A 16,336-nucleotide genomic window follows, 5' to 3' on the forward strand; every position below is an offset into this window, starting at 1 on the left:
CTGTAAATGATGTAATTGCTTTTTTATGGCTAAGTAAAATTCCATTGTGTACATATCACATAGTTTTGTAATCCACTTATCTGTTGATGGACATCTTGGCTGGTTACATAATTTGACAACGGTGAATTGTACAGCTCTGAACATAATATGCATGCATTAGTTTGGTAGTTTGGTTTTCTTTCTTTTGGGTAGATACCCAAAAGTGGTATTGCTAGATCAAATGGTAAATTTATTCTCATTCTTCTGGGGATCCTCCATACTGTTTTACAAAGTGGTTGCACTAATTTGCAATCCCACCAACAATGTCTTAGAGTTCAAACTTCTCTAAATTCTCGCCACCATTTGTTTTTATTAGTGTTTTGAAGGATTGCCATTCTAGTTGGAGTTAGGTGAAATCTCAGGGTAGTTTTGATTTGCATTTATCTGCCAATGATGTTAAGCATTTTTTCATGCATTTATTGGCCATTTGAATTTCTTTTTTCGTTAAGTGTTTAATCCACTTGCCCATTTTTTGATTGGGTTATTTGTTAGTGCTGCGTTTCTTGAGTTCTGTGAATATTCTAGATATTAGTCCTCTATCGAAGGAGTAGGTGGCAGAAAGGAGTAGGTGGCAGAAATCTTCCATTCTGTTGGTTCTTGATGAAGGTTCTTGACAGTTTCCTTTGCTGTACAGAAGCTCTTCAGTTTCATGCAATCCCATGTATTGATTCGCCTTTTAGTTTCTTTGTGCCTTCGGGTCTTGTTGAGAAAGTTTTTTTCTGTGCCTATGTGTTGCAGTGTTGGACCTATGCCCTTTTTTTTTTTTTTTTTTTTTTTTTTTTGGTGGTCCTGGGGTTCCTGGAAACCCTTCTACCTCTGGGCTACACTCCCAGACCTTTTTTATATTTTTATTTGGAAACAGGGTCTCTTAAGCCAGCAAGACTGACTTTGAACCTGAGCGATCCTCCTGTCTCCGCCTTCCAAGTATGGGGATTGTAAGTGTGCACAAACACGCCCAGCCTACCTATGCTCTCTTCAAGGAGCTTAAAGATATTGTCTAATTTCCAAGTCTTTTATCCATCTTGACTTGGCTCTTGTACAGAGTGAGAAAGTGGGATTTATTTTCATTTTTCTGCATATGGTTAACCAGTTTTGCCAACACCATTTGCTGAACAGGCTATCTTTTTCCAGTGTATGCTTTTGACCCCTTTGTCAAATATCAGTTGGTTGTAAGTGTGGAGATTTGTTTGAGTCTTCTGTTGTGCTCCATTGGTCTATGTATCTGTGCCAGTTTGTGCCAGTACCATGCTGTTTTTATTACTATAGCTTTGTAGTACAGTTTAAAGTCAGGTATTGTGATCCCTTCTGCATGGTTTTTGTTGTGGAGAACTACTTTGGCTATTCTACATTCATTGTTGTTCCAAGTGAATTTAAGAACTGATTTTTCTGTCTGTGAGGAATGATCTTGGAAATTTAATGGGTACTGTGTTGAATCTGTTGATCACTTATGGAATTGTGGCCATTTTGATGTTATTTACTCTGCCTATCCGTGAACAGTGTTTTATAATTTGTTTCGTAAAGGTCTTTTACCTCCTTGGTTAAGTTTATTTCTAAGCATTTCATTTTTTTGGGAGGGGAATCCTGAGTGGAATTGTTTTCTGAATTTCTTTTTCAGTGGATTTATGGTTGGTATACAGAAAAGCTTCCGATTTTTTAAGATTGATTTTGTATCCAGACACTTGCTGAATTTGTTGATCAGTTCTATAAGTGTTTTGGTTGAGTTTGTTGGGTCTTCTAAGTATAGTATCATTTCATCTGCAAATAGTGAAAGTTTGAGGTCTTTTCCTCTTTTTACCCCTTTGATTTCCTTTTCTTGCCTTATTGCTTTGGTTAGAGTCTCAAGTACTATATTGAAGAGAAATGTTAATAATGGACATCCTTGTCTTGTTCCTGTTTTTAGGGGGGAATTCTCAAAGTTTTTCTCCATTTAATATGATGTTACTGTGAGCCTATTGTAGATTGCCTTTATAATGTTGAGGTATGTTCCTTCTATTCCAATTCTCTGCAGTGCTTTTTATCATAAATAAATGTTGGATTTTATCAAATGCTTTTTTAGCATCTATTGAAATGATGTACATTTAGAAGGACAAACAATACTTTTTGCAAATCTAGAGATAGATATGTAGCTATAAATAAAACATATTTACAAATATATATACTTAATAGTGGAAAAAATCTATACATAGTAATTATATGTATGTCTCCACATTAAAAATTTCTACATTGTTGTGCTTCGGTAATCGTATTTTCTTTATAGAGTCATCATTTCTTCCCTTACTTTCACAACTAGGGTACCCTGTCATATTTTACCTTGTGTCCTGGAAAATTTTTATTCTTATTGTTTAATAAGTATCAGAAAATACACTTATCATCAATAAATATTCGAACATAAATGTAAAATATGTTTTAGTGACTTAGAAAATTCATAGTTTTAGTTTTTGACTAGTTACTATAAATCTTACTAACTACCAGAATAAATATATATAAAACTTGATTAATTTATTTTAGAGATTTTTATTTTGATTGTTAATTTTATGAAAAGAATTGCTTCTCATTTTTCTGAAATAATGAGCACCATATTTTATATATTTTAGAAGCAGTCTTTAAATATTAGAGTTGTGTATTTCCTTAAAGCAGTGTTTTTCAAAGTGTAGTTGTCATCCATTATTAAGTCACAAAGTCAATATAGCCAGTCACATCCAGAATTTTCTTTTGTTTATTTTGTTATTGGAATAGAATGTAGTAGGAAATAGCTTATGTGGCTCCTAGTAAGGCTAAATATAATTTTATGCAATTTTTTAAATTATATATATTTTTATTGTTCTATTTTATTTGCGGTACTGGGATTGGAACCCAGGGGCATTCTACTGCTGAGTGACACCACCAAGCCTAATTTTTTATATTTTATTTTTGAAATTGAGTTGCGAGGGGCCTCACTAAGCAGCTAAGACTGTCGACAAACCACAATCGTCTGGTCTCCGCCTCCTGAATTAGGGGATTAGAAGCGTGTGCCACCATGCCTCGCCCTGTTTTTTTAATGCATATTTTTAATTGAAAATAAATGGTATACATTTAAACTGTACTTGGTGTCCTCTCCCCGTTTTAATTATATTTTAGACAGACTGTGTGATGTGTAGTACTCAATTTAGTGTCAAAATATTTTTTGCAGTAAGCTGCAGCTCAAGAAGTTTAAAGAATTTCTGTACTTGTTCTTTTATCATCTTTTTTGATGTTTATTTATTTTGGAGTGATTATGATGCAGAATAAATGATATTTTAGTTGTATACTATTTGCAATAAAAATTTTTATTTAATGTACACATTTTTGTAAGTGAGGAAACTGCAATGAAGAAAGGCCCACTAATTAGTTATCCCATCTGGACTAGAACCAAGTAAATTAAAGTGTGAATCAGAAGACTAGACTTGAGACTATCTCCATATTTATTCTTGTGACCTTAAATGAGTCTCTTATTTGCCTTGAGCATCAAACGTTCCTTTTGTGTTAACAAAAAGATCAAAGAGATGAGGGAAATAGATGTGTGTAATCCTATCATTTTACAAGATTATTAAATATATTGGTTGGGAAGATGCATGGGAAAGTGCTTTTTAAACTATAAAGTGTTATATTAAGGTGATGCTTAATTTTATTACTATTATTAGAATCATGCCAGCTCAATCATATGTATATAAAAAATGTGGAAGTATTTTGTGGACTAAAATAAAGAAATATTTTAATGTAGCATTAGAAATTTACTTATCAACCAAGGTAAGTATTTATGATTATTTTTTGTTTATAAAACCATGTTGAACCTTGAGACAACTTATTCCCTATGTGTGAAAAACCTTAGTAAGTTTATATTTTTATGTGTGTGTGTATATATTTATTTCTTTTGAAAGGAATTGGTCCAGATGGACATATCGCTTTCAATGAGCCAGGATCCAGTTTAGTATCAAGGACAAGATTAAAAACTCTAGCAATGGACACCATTTTGGCAAATGCTAAATATTTTGATGGAGATTTATCAAAAGTACCAACTATGGCACTAACTGTTGGTGTGGGGACAGTGATGGATGCTAGAGAGGTAATAAGTGTTTTTTTTTTAAATCTTTTCTTTATTGTTCATATATTTTGGAGTGATTATGCCAAATAAGCATAATTTTGGTTGCATCTTTCTTGCAATGAAATTTTTTGTTTTCAGTCACTGACATGCTTAGAATCAGCCAACTTCAAGTCTTTTGGAGGTATAAACCAAAAATTAGGTGCTACCTTTTTTGACTGTGTAAACCTGGAATTAGGTACTATCTTTTTTGATGTATAACCAAGAATTAGGTATCACTTTATTTCAGGTTCTGCTTCACTTGCCTATTCCTGCTTCACAGTTTGAGGTCCTAAAATCTTACCAACCATATGGTTGTTTTGAATTGAAATAATCTTATGAAAGGACTGTTGGGACAAATATGCAATGCCATCATATATTACAATAGCTTTGCAGTCCTCAAATGCTTTAATATAGAGTGTTTCTTGACTATATTTAGAAAGATAACCTCGTTAGTGTCTAGCTGAAAAGGAAGCCGCCTAGGTCTGGATCTGTTAGAATCAGATGGCCTAAAGTTAGTGTTTCAAATAGTGTTTTGCTTTTCCCTTAAGAGAGACAGCTTTAAGTAAATCACATAAACCATATGATTCCCAGCTTTCCCTCATCTAGGAGAGTGTTGAAAATGGTACTGTTTCTACATTGTTATGCTTTGTAATAACTAATAGCTAGACATAGTCATCTGACATATTCACTGCAGAATTTGGCCCATGTAGATATTCAGTAAATGGCAATAATGATTAATAGTGCTGGTGCTGACTAGTCAGGTGTGACGTTGTAGGAAGCTGAGGAACAGCATGCAGGATAGGAATGTCGAAGTATCAGCTAAAGGCAGAAAAATAAAAATAAAGCAAATATATTGTTGTTGAAAAAAAAGAATGCACAAGCTCTGAACATTTTTTAAGTTTGTAGTTGAGCTGTTACTCCTTTCCTTGAGAGTAACAAGTTAAGAGTCGATTTATGATTATTTGTGGTTGTTTTATGGAAACCCAAACTCTTTTCTCTAGCAAGAATAGACAGGTTCAAAGAAAGAGGAGGACAGACAAGATAGGATGAATAAGTAATTATATTTGGATTTGAACTTACGTATCAAACTGTCACTTAAAAATATAGGAGTTTCTCATCTAAAAATCTCAAGTATTTGAAAAAAGACCTTTCAAGGACTGAAATTTTATAGTAAATCAGTTGGAAAAAATTTCAGGATCAATCCTATTTCTGAAATATAAAGCTGATGCTTTGCTTTGCTTTGCTTTGCTTTTGGTGGTACTGTGGTTCCTGGAAACCCATCTACCTCCAGGCTACACTCTGAGACACATTTTTATATTTTTATTTGGAAACAGGGTCTCTTAAGCCAGCGAGGCTGGCTTTGAACCTGCATGATCCTCCTGTCTCCGCCTCCCAAGGGCGGGGATTACAAGCGTGAGCCACCACGCCCGGCTAGGTTATTATTATTATTATTATTTTTTTTTTTTTTTTTTTTTTTGCGGGTCTGGGAATGGAACCCAGGGGCATTAGAGCTACATCCCTGCCCTATTTTTTATTCTCTATTTTGAAACTGGGTCTCACTGAGTTGCAGAGGGCCTCACTAAGTAGCTGAGGCTGTCTGTGAACTGCAATCCTTCAGTCTCAGCCTCCCGAAGGTTATTTCTTATATTTAATAAGATTTAAGTTTTAATGCAACTCTATACTAATTTTTGGAATAAACAAAATTATTCAAGTGTTTATTTTTTGGTTAAATATTCAAACAAAATTATAGCACCACTCACCTATCAGTATTTGTTCCAAAAAATAACTACAAGGAAAAGCATCATGGCAAAACTATTCTAGAGCTTCATCATTTTTCTAAGAACCTTTATTTTTTGTTTTTCCATAACATTCTTTTGAAGCAAGTTTTTATTATATTTATTGATTTTCCTGTCTTCAGTTGTAATAAGTCAATTGATACAGAATCTCTTTTGCAAGTGGTTTTAACTGTGATATGAACTGTTTTCAGTTATTTTAACAACACATATACTTTATTACATTTTGAATCTATGCCTGGAGAAGATGCTACAACTAAGTGGGAAGATTACAAAACTAAAGACCATACAAATGCCTTGAAGACTCACAACTCTGCTTTTGCAAGGCAGCCCTTTTGTTACTTTTCATTCTTCCAGGACTCTGGCATAAAAGGCTTTTCACTTAGTTGGTTTTCCCTATGCTGCATCCTTACCAAACTTCTAGCTTGTTATTGAATACAAAACAACTATTTGAAATTGCTCCCTTTACTTGGAGATTTTTATTTATTTGTAAATTTGGTTTTCAAGAAGAGATACTTCACAGCTTTTCTAAACTTGCCCAGAAAGTTTTACCTTTATGTCATAATTGTGTTTTATTACTCTATATTTATTGTACATGTTTATATCTTATACATTAAGTATAATAATTTGTTTATGTATCTGTTCAGGCTGGCATCATTGCCAATAAGGCTGTTTGGTAGGTGAAATCTTAAAACTTAACAGATAGAAATTCAGTATTTTCCACTTTCTAGCTTTTCACTTTAGGCAAAATCTTTAAGCCTTAATTTCCTCATTTATTAAAAATTTCATTTGATTTTAAAGTATCTACTAGGAAGGTATATAGAGTATTAAAAGTGTAGTTTTTGTAACCTGTTAAACAACTGCTCATTTGTACAATAATGGCTTAATTATGCACTGTCACTCTTAAAAATCAGCTTATCTCATAGCCCTTTAAAATATTATTGTAATACAGTTATTATTTAAGTAGCGTAAAGCTGTATCATTGCAACATATGCCTGAGCACTGGTTCTCAAACATCAGCACATGTATAAAAATCACCTGTAGTTTTTGCCAATAATCTGCTTTTGGGTTTTATTTTTAGTTCCTTCTATAACACATGTATCAGTCTTAAGACAAAAACTTTGGTTAATAATGTCCAGTAAGGAAATTAATTTACAAATTGTTTTTTTACCTTACTATATCATAGTTAATTTTTGTTTTAAAAGATTATTGCTTTTTATTAAAAGTGATAGCATATTAAATCTTTTTTGAACTTGGAAATCTTGGATCCCTATGCTTAAGAATAAGAAGTTATCAAAAGAGAATTAGTGGAAAGTCATGCATATCTTAATATATTCATGTACTTTGATTTAATAAAAATGTAACTTCATAGTGGAAATCAAATAGTGGATTATGTGAAAAAAAGTAATGTAATATCCTGATCCACTAACTTTCATTTCCTTTTGTTTTAGCTCTAGTTAGAAAATATGCATACCTAAGTCACACAAAATTTATGATTTTGAAAACTGCAACCACATTAACATTTATTTTTAACAACTAATAATAAAACATATGCTTAAAGATTTCCTTTTTTAAATCTCACATAACAGATTTACTTGTCTGATATCAAACTTTTGATCACTTAGAGATAACATTTCAATATTTCTTTTTGCTTTCTTTCTTACCAGAGGATATTTTTTTCTTTTTTTTTTTTTAAGGTGAAGCTATCATACCTTTTTTTCCAGAAAAAAACCTATCATAACACGAAAATTGAACTCTAAATACCCAAAACAATCTCGAAAAAGAACAAAGCTAGAAGACGTACATTTTCTGATTTCAAACCTTATAAAGCTACATTAATTGAAACAGTGTAGTACTACTATAAAGGCAGACATATAAACCAGTGGAGTAAAATAAAAAGCCTAGAAATAAATTCTTCCATATTTGGTCAGGTTATTTTTGACAAGGTTTCCAAGAACATTTGTGAAGGAAATAATGATCCTTTCACTAAATATTGTTGAAAAATAATAATTACATAAAAAAGAATAAAGTTGGATCCTTACCTAAAACCATATTTAAATATTAACTCAAAATAGATAAAAGACCTAACTGTAAATCTTAAGACTATAAGCTTTTAGAAGAAAACTTGGGTCATAACACTTCACAACATTGAAATTGGCAGTGATTTCTTAGATATATATTCAAAGGCAACAACAGAATAAACAAACAAACTTTCTAAAAAATAAAAATATTGTATATCCAAAGACATTGTAAACATAGTTAAAAGTTACTGAGAGAATGGGGTAAAATATTTCCAAATTCCATATCTGAAGGTATATTAATATTCCAAATAGAAATCCTAAAAATTAGCAACAATAAAAGCAAACAATACAATTTAGAAATAGGCAAAACACTAAAATAAATAATCTCCAAAGATTTTAACCAATAAACACATGAATATATTCTTCTTTGCTTAGTTGTCAGCTGGATAGAAAATCTTGTTTCTCTGGTTCTGGTGTGTATTACCTATTTCTTCTTTGTAGTTAATCTCTTTGAGTATTTTCTCTAGTGCTGGTTTTGAAGACATAAATTCCTTCAGTTTCTGTTTGTCACGGTAGCTTCTTATTTCCCCATTTAATTTGATAGATAGTTGTGCTGGGTAGGAAAATTTGGCTGGAAGTAGTTTTCTTTCATAGTTTGGAATATGTTACTCCAAGCCCTTCTGGCTTTCATGACTTGGTTTGGGAAGTCTGGAGTGATTCTAATTGGTTTGCCTCTGAATGTCAATTGGCCTTTTGTTTTTGTTGTCTTTAAGATTCTCTCCTTGGCTTCCACATTAGTCATTTTGACAATTATGTGGCGTGGGGAACCTCTTCTCTGATCCTGTCTAAAGGAGTTCTATAAGTTTCCTGGACCTGTGTATCAACCTCTTGCTCTATGTTTGGAAAATTTTCTGCTATTACTTCTTTGAAGATATTATTGATCCCTTTGGTTTCACCTTCTTTTCCCTCCTCTTTTCCAATTATTCTTAGGTTAGCTCTCTTAAAATGGGCCCATATTTCTTCAGTGTCAGATTCCTGCTGTCAGATTTTTTTTTCTAAGTTATAAATTATGCGTTCATTTTTGGAGTGATCCTCTTCTAGGAGCGAGATTCTATTCTCCATGTGGTCTAATTGATTGTTTATACTTTGAATTGAGGTCTTTACCTCAATGATTGCATCCTTTATGTCTTTTTGACTCTCTCTAAATTCTTTTCGAAGGTCCTGTATTATTTCAACAGTTATATTCCTGATTTGATCTTCTGGAGAACTCTGAATTTCTGTGTTATCAGGTTCTGGTAATATGGGGTTGTGGGCATTCATTGCTCTATTGTTGTTCCTCTTTCCCATGATTTCAGAAGTTTGTGCCTTCCCTGGATCACTATGACTTCACTTAGTGTGTTCTGTATCTTGAGTCTGTGGTAATCTCTGCCACCGCTACTCCTTCACTGTGTTGGACTGCAAAATCTTAGACTCAGGGAGATTATCAAAGCCCCTGGGCTGCTGCAGTACAGGGATTTCTCCTTTAGGGGCTGCAATTTCACTCACGGTTATTGTGTATGTTGATCAGGGGCTGTCAAGGGCGCGGTGAACTCACTGTTGCTGCTGGCAATATGGCGCTGCTGTCGCGCCCTAGGCCGTGAGGCTGTTAAATTTCTTTTCTGGGTTTAAGCTCTGTTCTGAGTCCCTGGAAGACGTGATGAGCTTGACCACTGGGAGTTTTAGACGTTCTTTGCGCTGAAAGAACTGCTTATGTTTTTTATTTCTCTGCTGATGGCATTTTCTGGCTATGAAAAGCGCTGATTTTGTGGCAATAGAGACTGAGTTTTAGCAGGGCTCCTAAACGCTGCTTTTCTCGGTAGCCATCTTCCTGGAAGTTCTTAAAGATTCCTAATATTATTCAATTTATTTGCATATTCTGAGTTGAAGAATGAGATTGGTTTACTCTTAAAAGATGATAATGGTAAGATTCATTCTGACAGGTGCATATTCACAATTTACATTAGAATATGTCTTTGAATTCTATGAGCTGTTGGGGATTTAGGACCAATAGCTTGGCTTTTCTGTAGATGGTAAGGGTGATCTCAGTCTTCTTCACTTAAAAGGCAGTCCCTGTGTTTAAGTAGATCCATAATCCTTTAAATTCAGTTTTTGTTGGAAACACCTTTGGATGATCATACAGGTAATTGATTTAGCATCTGTATTTATTGCATTAACAATAGTACGTCTTCCTGCTCATCTGAAAGATGTCTTGGCTATTATTTCACATTTGGTGTTCATGGATTTTCAGGTGATGATCCTCATAACAGGTGCACACAAGGCATTTGCCCTGTACAAAGCAATAGAAGAAGGAGTCAACCACATGTGGACTGTTTCAGCTTTCCAGCAGCATCCTCGAACTATTTTTGTATGTGATGAAGATGCTACTTTAGAATTAAGAGTGAAAACTGTAAAATACTTTAAAGGTGAGCATTGAATCTCAGAAGCAATGTGAGGTGTTTTGTTGTAGATGATGAAACTTTATATGACTGGGTTTAAATTCTACACTGTGGCTTATTAAAAACTGGCATTGTTCTGACACATGGCCAGTTTCTTCAAGAATAAAACTTCTCAGCTTGGGTAATGGTAGCTTTCAGAGCAGTTTCCTACTGTTTTTGTGAAGATAATCTGTTTATATTTTCAGTAAACAATTTTTCTTGAAATTCAAAATTTAATAAAAATATCTTACTTTCATATTGAATGTATACAAGATGTATAATCCAACAGGAACTGTATTTATGTCTTTTCTGAGTTTGTTTAATGTCTACCAGTCCCATCTCAACCCTCTACTAGAATGTAATCCATGTTAAAGATGCATCTGCCACTTCTGTCTTAATCTTTACAATTTCAAACAAATCTGTTGCCATTGAATTTTCCTTTCTCTTTTTTTCTTGTAGTCTAATTCAGTAATTCTCAAACCTTACCTTACCAGGTTGTGTATAAAACACACACACACACACACACACACACACATACACAGACACATCATATGCTTGACATAATGTGAAGTTTTGATTTCTAGGAATATTTGATTATACTAAATTTAGAAGCCATTCCCTGTATAATACTGAGCTCAAACCCAAGCACATTAGCAAGCATATAAACAGGCATTTCTTTGTAAGGCATCTATATATATATATAGGTGATACTGAAAATTACATAATTGGTTTTGCAGGAAGGTCAGTAATTCACAAAGTATATAGTATGCCTGCTACTTCTGCTACATAATTGAATAAACACTTATAATCTTTTACTGTAGTAACTGTATTTAACAATGGAAAAATGTACTGAACAAATCAAACCTATATTTCATCAATATCATTAAGACAAGAAAATTTCAGTATTTTAATTCCTCTAAGACACATTGATTTTGTCTGAAATTGGGATGTACATTAAAATTATTGTCATATCATAGCTTATCTGATAGCATTTTATTTTAGTGGTACATAAAATAATGGTGTCTTACAGTGTATAGCATTTTATACTCAGAAATAAAGTATGTATTCTTTAAAATTGTAATTCTGTTTAAAGAAAATCAGTAACCTAGTAGTTTATGTAAATGTTTAAATATGGCAAAAATATTGAAGGTGGGGTACAAGTGATTGAAGCTTGGCAAGCACTAGAAATAATCTCATTTTTAAAAATTTTTTAAATTTAAATTTTTATTTTTTGGTGGTACTGAGGTTCCTGGAAACCTTTCTACCTCCGGGATATACTCCCAGACCTATTTTATATTTTTATTTGGAAACAGGGTCTCTTAAGCCAGCGCAGCTGGCTTCGAAGTAGTGCGATTCTCCTGTTTCTGCCTCCCAAGTGCGGGGATTACAAGCATGCATCACCACGCCCTGCACATAATCTTATATTTTTAAAACAAAATTTTGATTATACTTTAGTTTTGTGTTGTATTATCTTTGTGAGAGCATTTTTTTGCTAAATATTCTTCAACAGCATTTTTAATGGATATGTAATCAAGCAGATATATCATAATTTAAACATTTTCCTATCGGTTAATACTTATTTCCTATTTTATACTTTTATCATTTAATTTACTAGTTTTTACCAAGCCACAGATAGATCTGCAGACACACACATTGTTGCCTTCTTTGTATTTGGCAGGTAGCAGTAGAGAGTGCCTCAGTAATGACCTGTGAGTAAGACAGAACTCTGGGACAGTAAGCCATGTATTTCCATGGAGTCTCAAGATTTCATACATACACTAGATTCCTTCAAGTTAATACAAGCAGCCCTCATTCTCTACAAATTTAATGCTGCTCTTAAGTCACTATCTTAAAACATGTCCATTTTCTAGCATCAGTAATCCTAAGATAAACCTATACTTGTCTGATTTTGTCACAATTTTTTATCACAGGATTTGTACTTATTGAATACTGAATAAGATATTTAATAACAGACATTTATATGACTAGTAACTATTCTCAATACATTATATTTATTGATTTACATAATTCTCATAGTACTGCTATGCGTTTTTATACTGTCATTTTCAAATGAATTAACAAACTTAACAGAGATGTTAATTCAGTTATCCAAAATCGCATAACTCATAGATAGAGTTGGGAAATTGAAATCAGCCTCATCTGAAATATAGGCTTTTTCAAAACTTGTTTACTGCCTCCCATAAGAGGAATAAGCACCAGGTATGATATCTAAGTCAAAGTATATTAGTCTTTTTTTTTTTACCATATCATAGTCATTATTTCCAATAATGCAGACATATATTAGATAATTTAAATTAGAAATCAGTGTTTATTTGTATTTAATCTCTTTATCTGTCTAAATTTTATTCTTCTGAAACATTTACAAGTATAGACTATTCATGAGAGGGTTATTTGGATAGTGTCCAATTAGACACTGTATTTTCCAATTTGGAAGTGTGTTTCTGAAGAGGTGTCAGGATATCAGTGCCTGATATCAAAATGGAATTGATATATTATTCTAGGTTATATATGCACTCAGAACTTTTATACAAAAATATTTTGATATAAAGTAGTATATTCATATACTTATACATACTTCATAGTTTTATCTATTTGGCATTTCTCATTAAATTATTATTGCATCACAGCAGAATATAGGATGGATAGTAATCCTGCTTGAAGTTATCTGTAATCTTTCAAATTCCATTGACATCATTGCCTCTGTCATCACTAAAAAGTTATCTATACCTTAATAAAGGTTCTAATTACCTAGTTCCTGAATAAGATAGGGGTTAACTAGGTCCAAAATTGTTAGTAAAAAGCTTATTTCACTGTATACCTTTTGAAACATAGAAGTTAATCAAAGGAAAAGTTTAATATCTGGGATTTCATTAATTTTAGCTTTTTGGTTCTTTAAATAGACTATATCTTTGAGGTATATTTTCATAACATCTATGGTGTTGAACTTTTTTTTTCTCTTACTAGCTCTTTTGGCCCCACCCCAACAGCTTGACAGAGTCCAATGAGTTCATATTGAGCCCAAAATGTAAAAGTTACTTTGTAAATATAGTTATATTTATAATCTCTGACATTTTAACATTTTCCTGGCAACATTTTTAGGAAGTCTGTTGTATTTTTATCAGTACTCAGGAATTTACTTTTTTATGCCTTAAGGAAGTTATTTATTCATAGACTTAATGCAGAAAGTTGCCAGTTTTTACTTAAAGTTATAATAAATTCTTAATCAGCTAAAAAGCAGTTAACAATTTTCAAAATAATTTCTGGTTTGGAAGCAGCACTCTTATGTATAAAAGATATATACAATGTATAGTTTTTTTTTTAAAAAAAAACCTTTTAAAGGAACTGGATTTTTAATGTTTATCTTATGTTCTAAGTTGTATGTATTTGAAAGCACTGTTCTTTCCATAATCAAAATTGTTAGCAAATAGTATATGGAAAAATTATCCTTTACAAGGTGATTCTCTAGACAATGAGGCATCTTCTTAGCTGAAATTACCCTTATCTGGGCCTTATAGGTTCAAAGTGCTCATTAAACTTTAAAGTAGGTTGCTGAGAAATTAATGTTCTGGCACTTTCAGTAGTAGAGAATGGAATACTTCCCCCTAGACTCCTCCTAGAGTTTTTTTCTTCTTTGCAGAAACTTTTCTGATCGCTCTTTAACTTATCCCCTAGAAGTATTGTCTCCCTTACAGTTTAGATTTTAGAGTGTTTCTTGTAGCACTGAGATGGAATATCTACTTACATACACCGTGTCTCCCTATTCTAGTAATATAATTTTTTGAGGAAACCAAGTTATGAGTGCCTTTCCTAGCCTCTTTGTTTATAATGACCTGGAAAATTTTATTTCTCTAACTTCTAATGTATAAAGTCTTTTTTTTTTCACTGATTGCAAAGACAAATCTTTTTAGATTTTTTTCTTTCAAAGAAACAGTACTTAAATATTGGGACATGAGTAGCTAAAAGATAATTTATCTCCTAAGAAGCCTTAATAGGTAAGAACAGTTCACAAGAAAACATATCCATCACAAAATGAAATTTATAATCTATAGAAATATAACATCTAAATTTCTGCTCTAAGTTAGTATTTAATATGACATCTTTTGTACATTTTTAGTAATTTTCCCTAAGTGTGTAATGGATAAGTTTATAATCAACCTTTTTTTGTAAATACACATTTCAAAATAGTGGAAAACAATTGGGCACTTGGATGCATGGGAACATACTGGAGGACCAAAGCTGTCTGACTGTAACAGTAGTATGGAGCACCTTGTAGTCTAGTAGATGAACTGCAGGAAGATCAAAATCAACATAGACCTCAGATGAAAGTAAAATTTACCAAATTATTTTCAGACTTGTTATCTCATCATACTGATGCTCTCTGAATATAAGAACTGCTCCCCTTTGTATAGTTATTCACAAAGTATCTGTACACATTCTAGAACAATACTGGTTCATAATTATAAATTGATATTTGCTATGTAGTTTAAATATTCTGGAACATTTTTCATTTTTTCAGTAAAATTATTGTGTATCAGATGGGAACCAGATATATTTAATGAATCTTATATATCATTTGTTTTCTAAAGTAAATGAGATGGTTCAAAATTAAGAAAAACACAACTAGAACTGTGCTTTTTTTCTTTAAGGTTTAATGCATGTGCACAATAAACTTGTGGATCCACTATACAGTATGAAAGAAGGAAATTGAAGGAGATTGAAGCAAAATTCTACTTGAAAGAAAGAACACTTTTTTTATTAGATGTATTTTCAGCTATGCAATATGATAAAACATGGGAAATTTTGAAGATTGTAATTTTCAAAACCCAGTATTTGTGTTAAACATTCCATATTTATAATGTATCTGTTTTACACTAGGGTTTAGGAGAAATACTTGGCTCTCAAAATTGGTTGGCTGTTTATTTTGAAGTACAGAAGCTACATAGCAATGTCTGCCTGTTTAAGTCATTTTAAAATGAAAGATTCTGCACAGCAGGTACCATTTGTGATGTGACTAGTGACATAATTGGTTTTTAATTTTTAATTACAAATAGACACTCCCAGACATCCAGGTATCAACTATCAGTGCGAACCTTCACTGTTGGAATGCTTTTTGGTTTTTGTGCATTACACACATGCTTTCCTGCACGTAGTTGCCTTAGTCACTTTCCTGCAGCAGCATCTGGACGTCAGAAGTCCTGCTGTATATTGTTGATGAAGGAAACTTGAGAGGTGAGTGCCTAAAAAGTAGTTTATATCCTTTTGGGAAAGTGTGTAAGGGCATGCTTTTTGCGCACTTCCTTCTATAGCACTTTTTTACAGAGATGCTCTTATTTTTATTTAATGCCTTGGGTTCATGTTCTTAATATAAGTATCCGGCAGTTATGAGCTTTATACCTAGCTGTTCTTTTGAAGAATATTTTCTGACTACTGTTAAACTTCATAAATGATGAGTTTTCTTATATACCTAAAATGATAATATGAAGTATATATAAAAGGAATTACTGTAAACTATTTTAAATTGACATGACAAATTTCATTGCATAATTAAATTACAAGTAAAAGCATATTGTTGCCTTCAACTCAAATAAAGCTTATAATAATAAATCATCCAAAGTTTATTTTCTGCAATGAAATAAAGAACATAAGCATTTGGGAGATTCCAACAATTAATAGTACCTGTGTACTTCCTTTTACTTTTGGACTTTTTGCTACCAAGCAATTAAGAGATTTAAAACAGTATCTGCCTATAGTTTCTCAGTGTTGATCCATGAAAAGTAAAAAAAAATACTCCCTGATCTTTGCATACTTTGCATTTTATAAGCCCTGTTGTAGAAGCCTTATTTGCTTAATTGTCTGTGGTTGAAATGTATTTAGTTAAGTTCCTTAAAA

At 32.4% G+C, this 16,336-nt stretch overlaps 1 protein-coding gene across 2 annotated transcripts in view; it reads left to right on the forward strand.

Moving 5' to 3' along the window:
• The window catches only part of GNPDA2 (glucosamine-6-phosphate deaminase 2), a gene marked incomplete at both ends in the record, with an annotated part of 30,139 nt that extends 14,984 nt beyond the window's left edge, over positions 1–15,155 (forward strand). For both annotated transcript variants that reach the window (XM_080697862.1, XM_080697863.1), the window contains 3 exons: positions 3,936–4,120; positions 10,240–10,414; positions 15,094–15,155. In XM_080697862.1, coding sequence (XP_080553988.1) covers positions 3,936–4,120; positions 10,240–10,414; positions 15,094–15,155 — 422 coding nt within the window. The remainder of the gene's footprint in view (positions 1–3,935; positions 4,121–10,239; positions 10,415–15,093) is intronic.
• Between the last annotated feature and the right edge of the window lie 1,181 nt (positions 15,156–16,336).

The sequence above is a fragment of the Muscardinus avellanarius genome, assembly GCF_963383645.1.
Source record: "Muscardinus avellanarius genome assembly, chromosome: 6".
NCBI lineage: Eukaryota > Metazoa > Chordata > Mammalia > Rodentia > Gliridae > Muscardinus > Muscardinus avellanarius.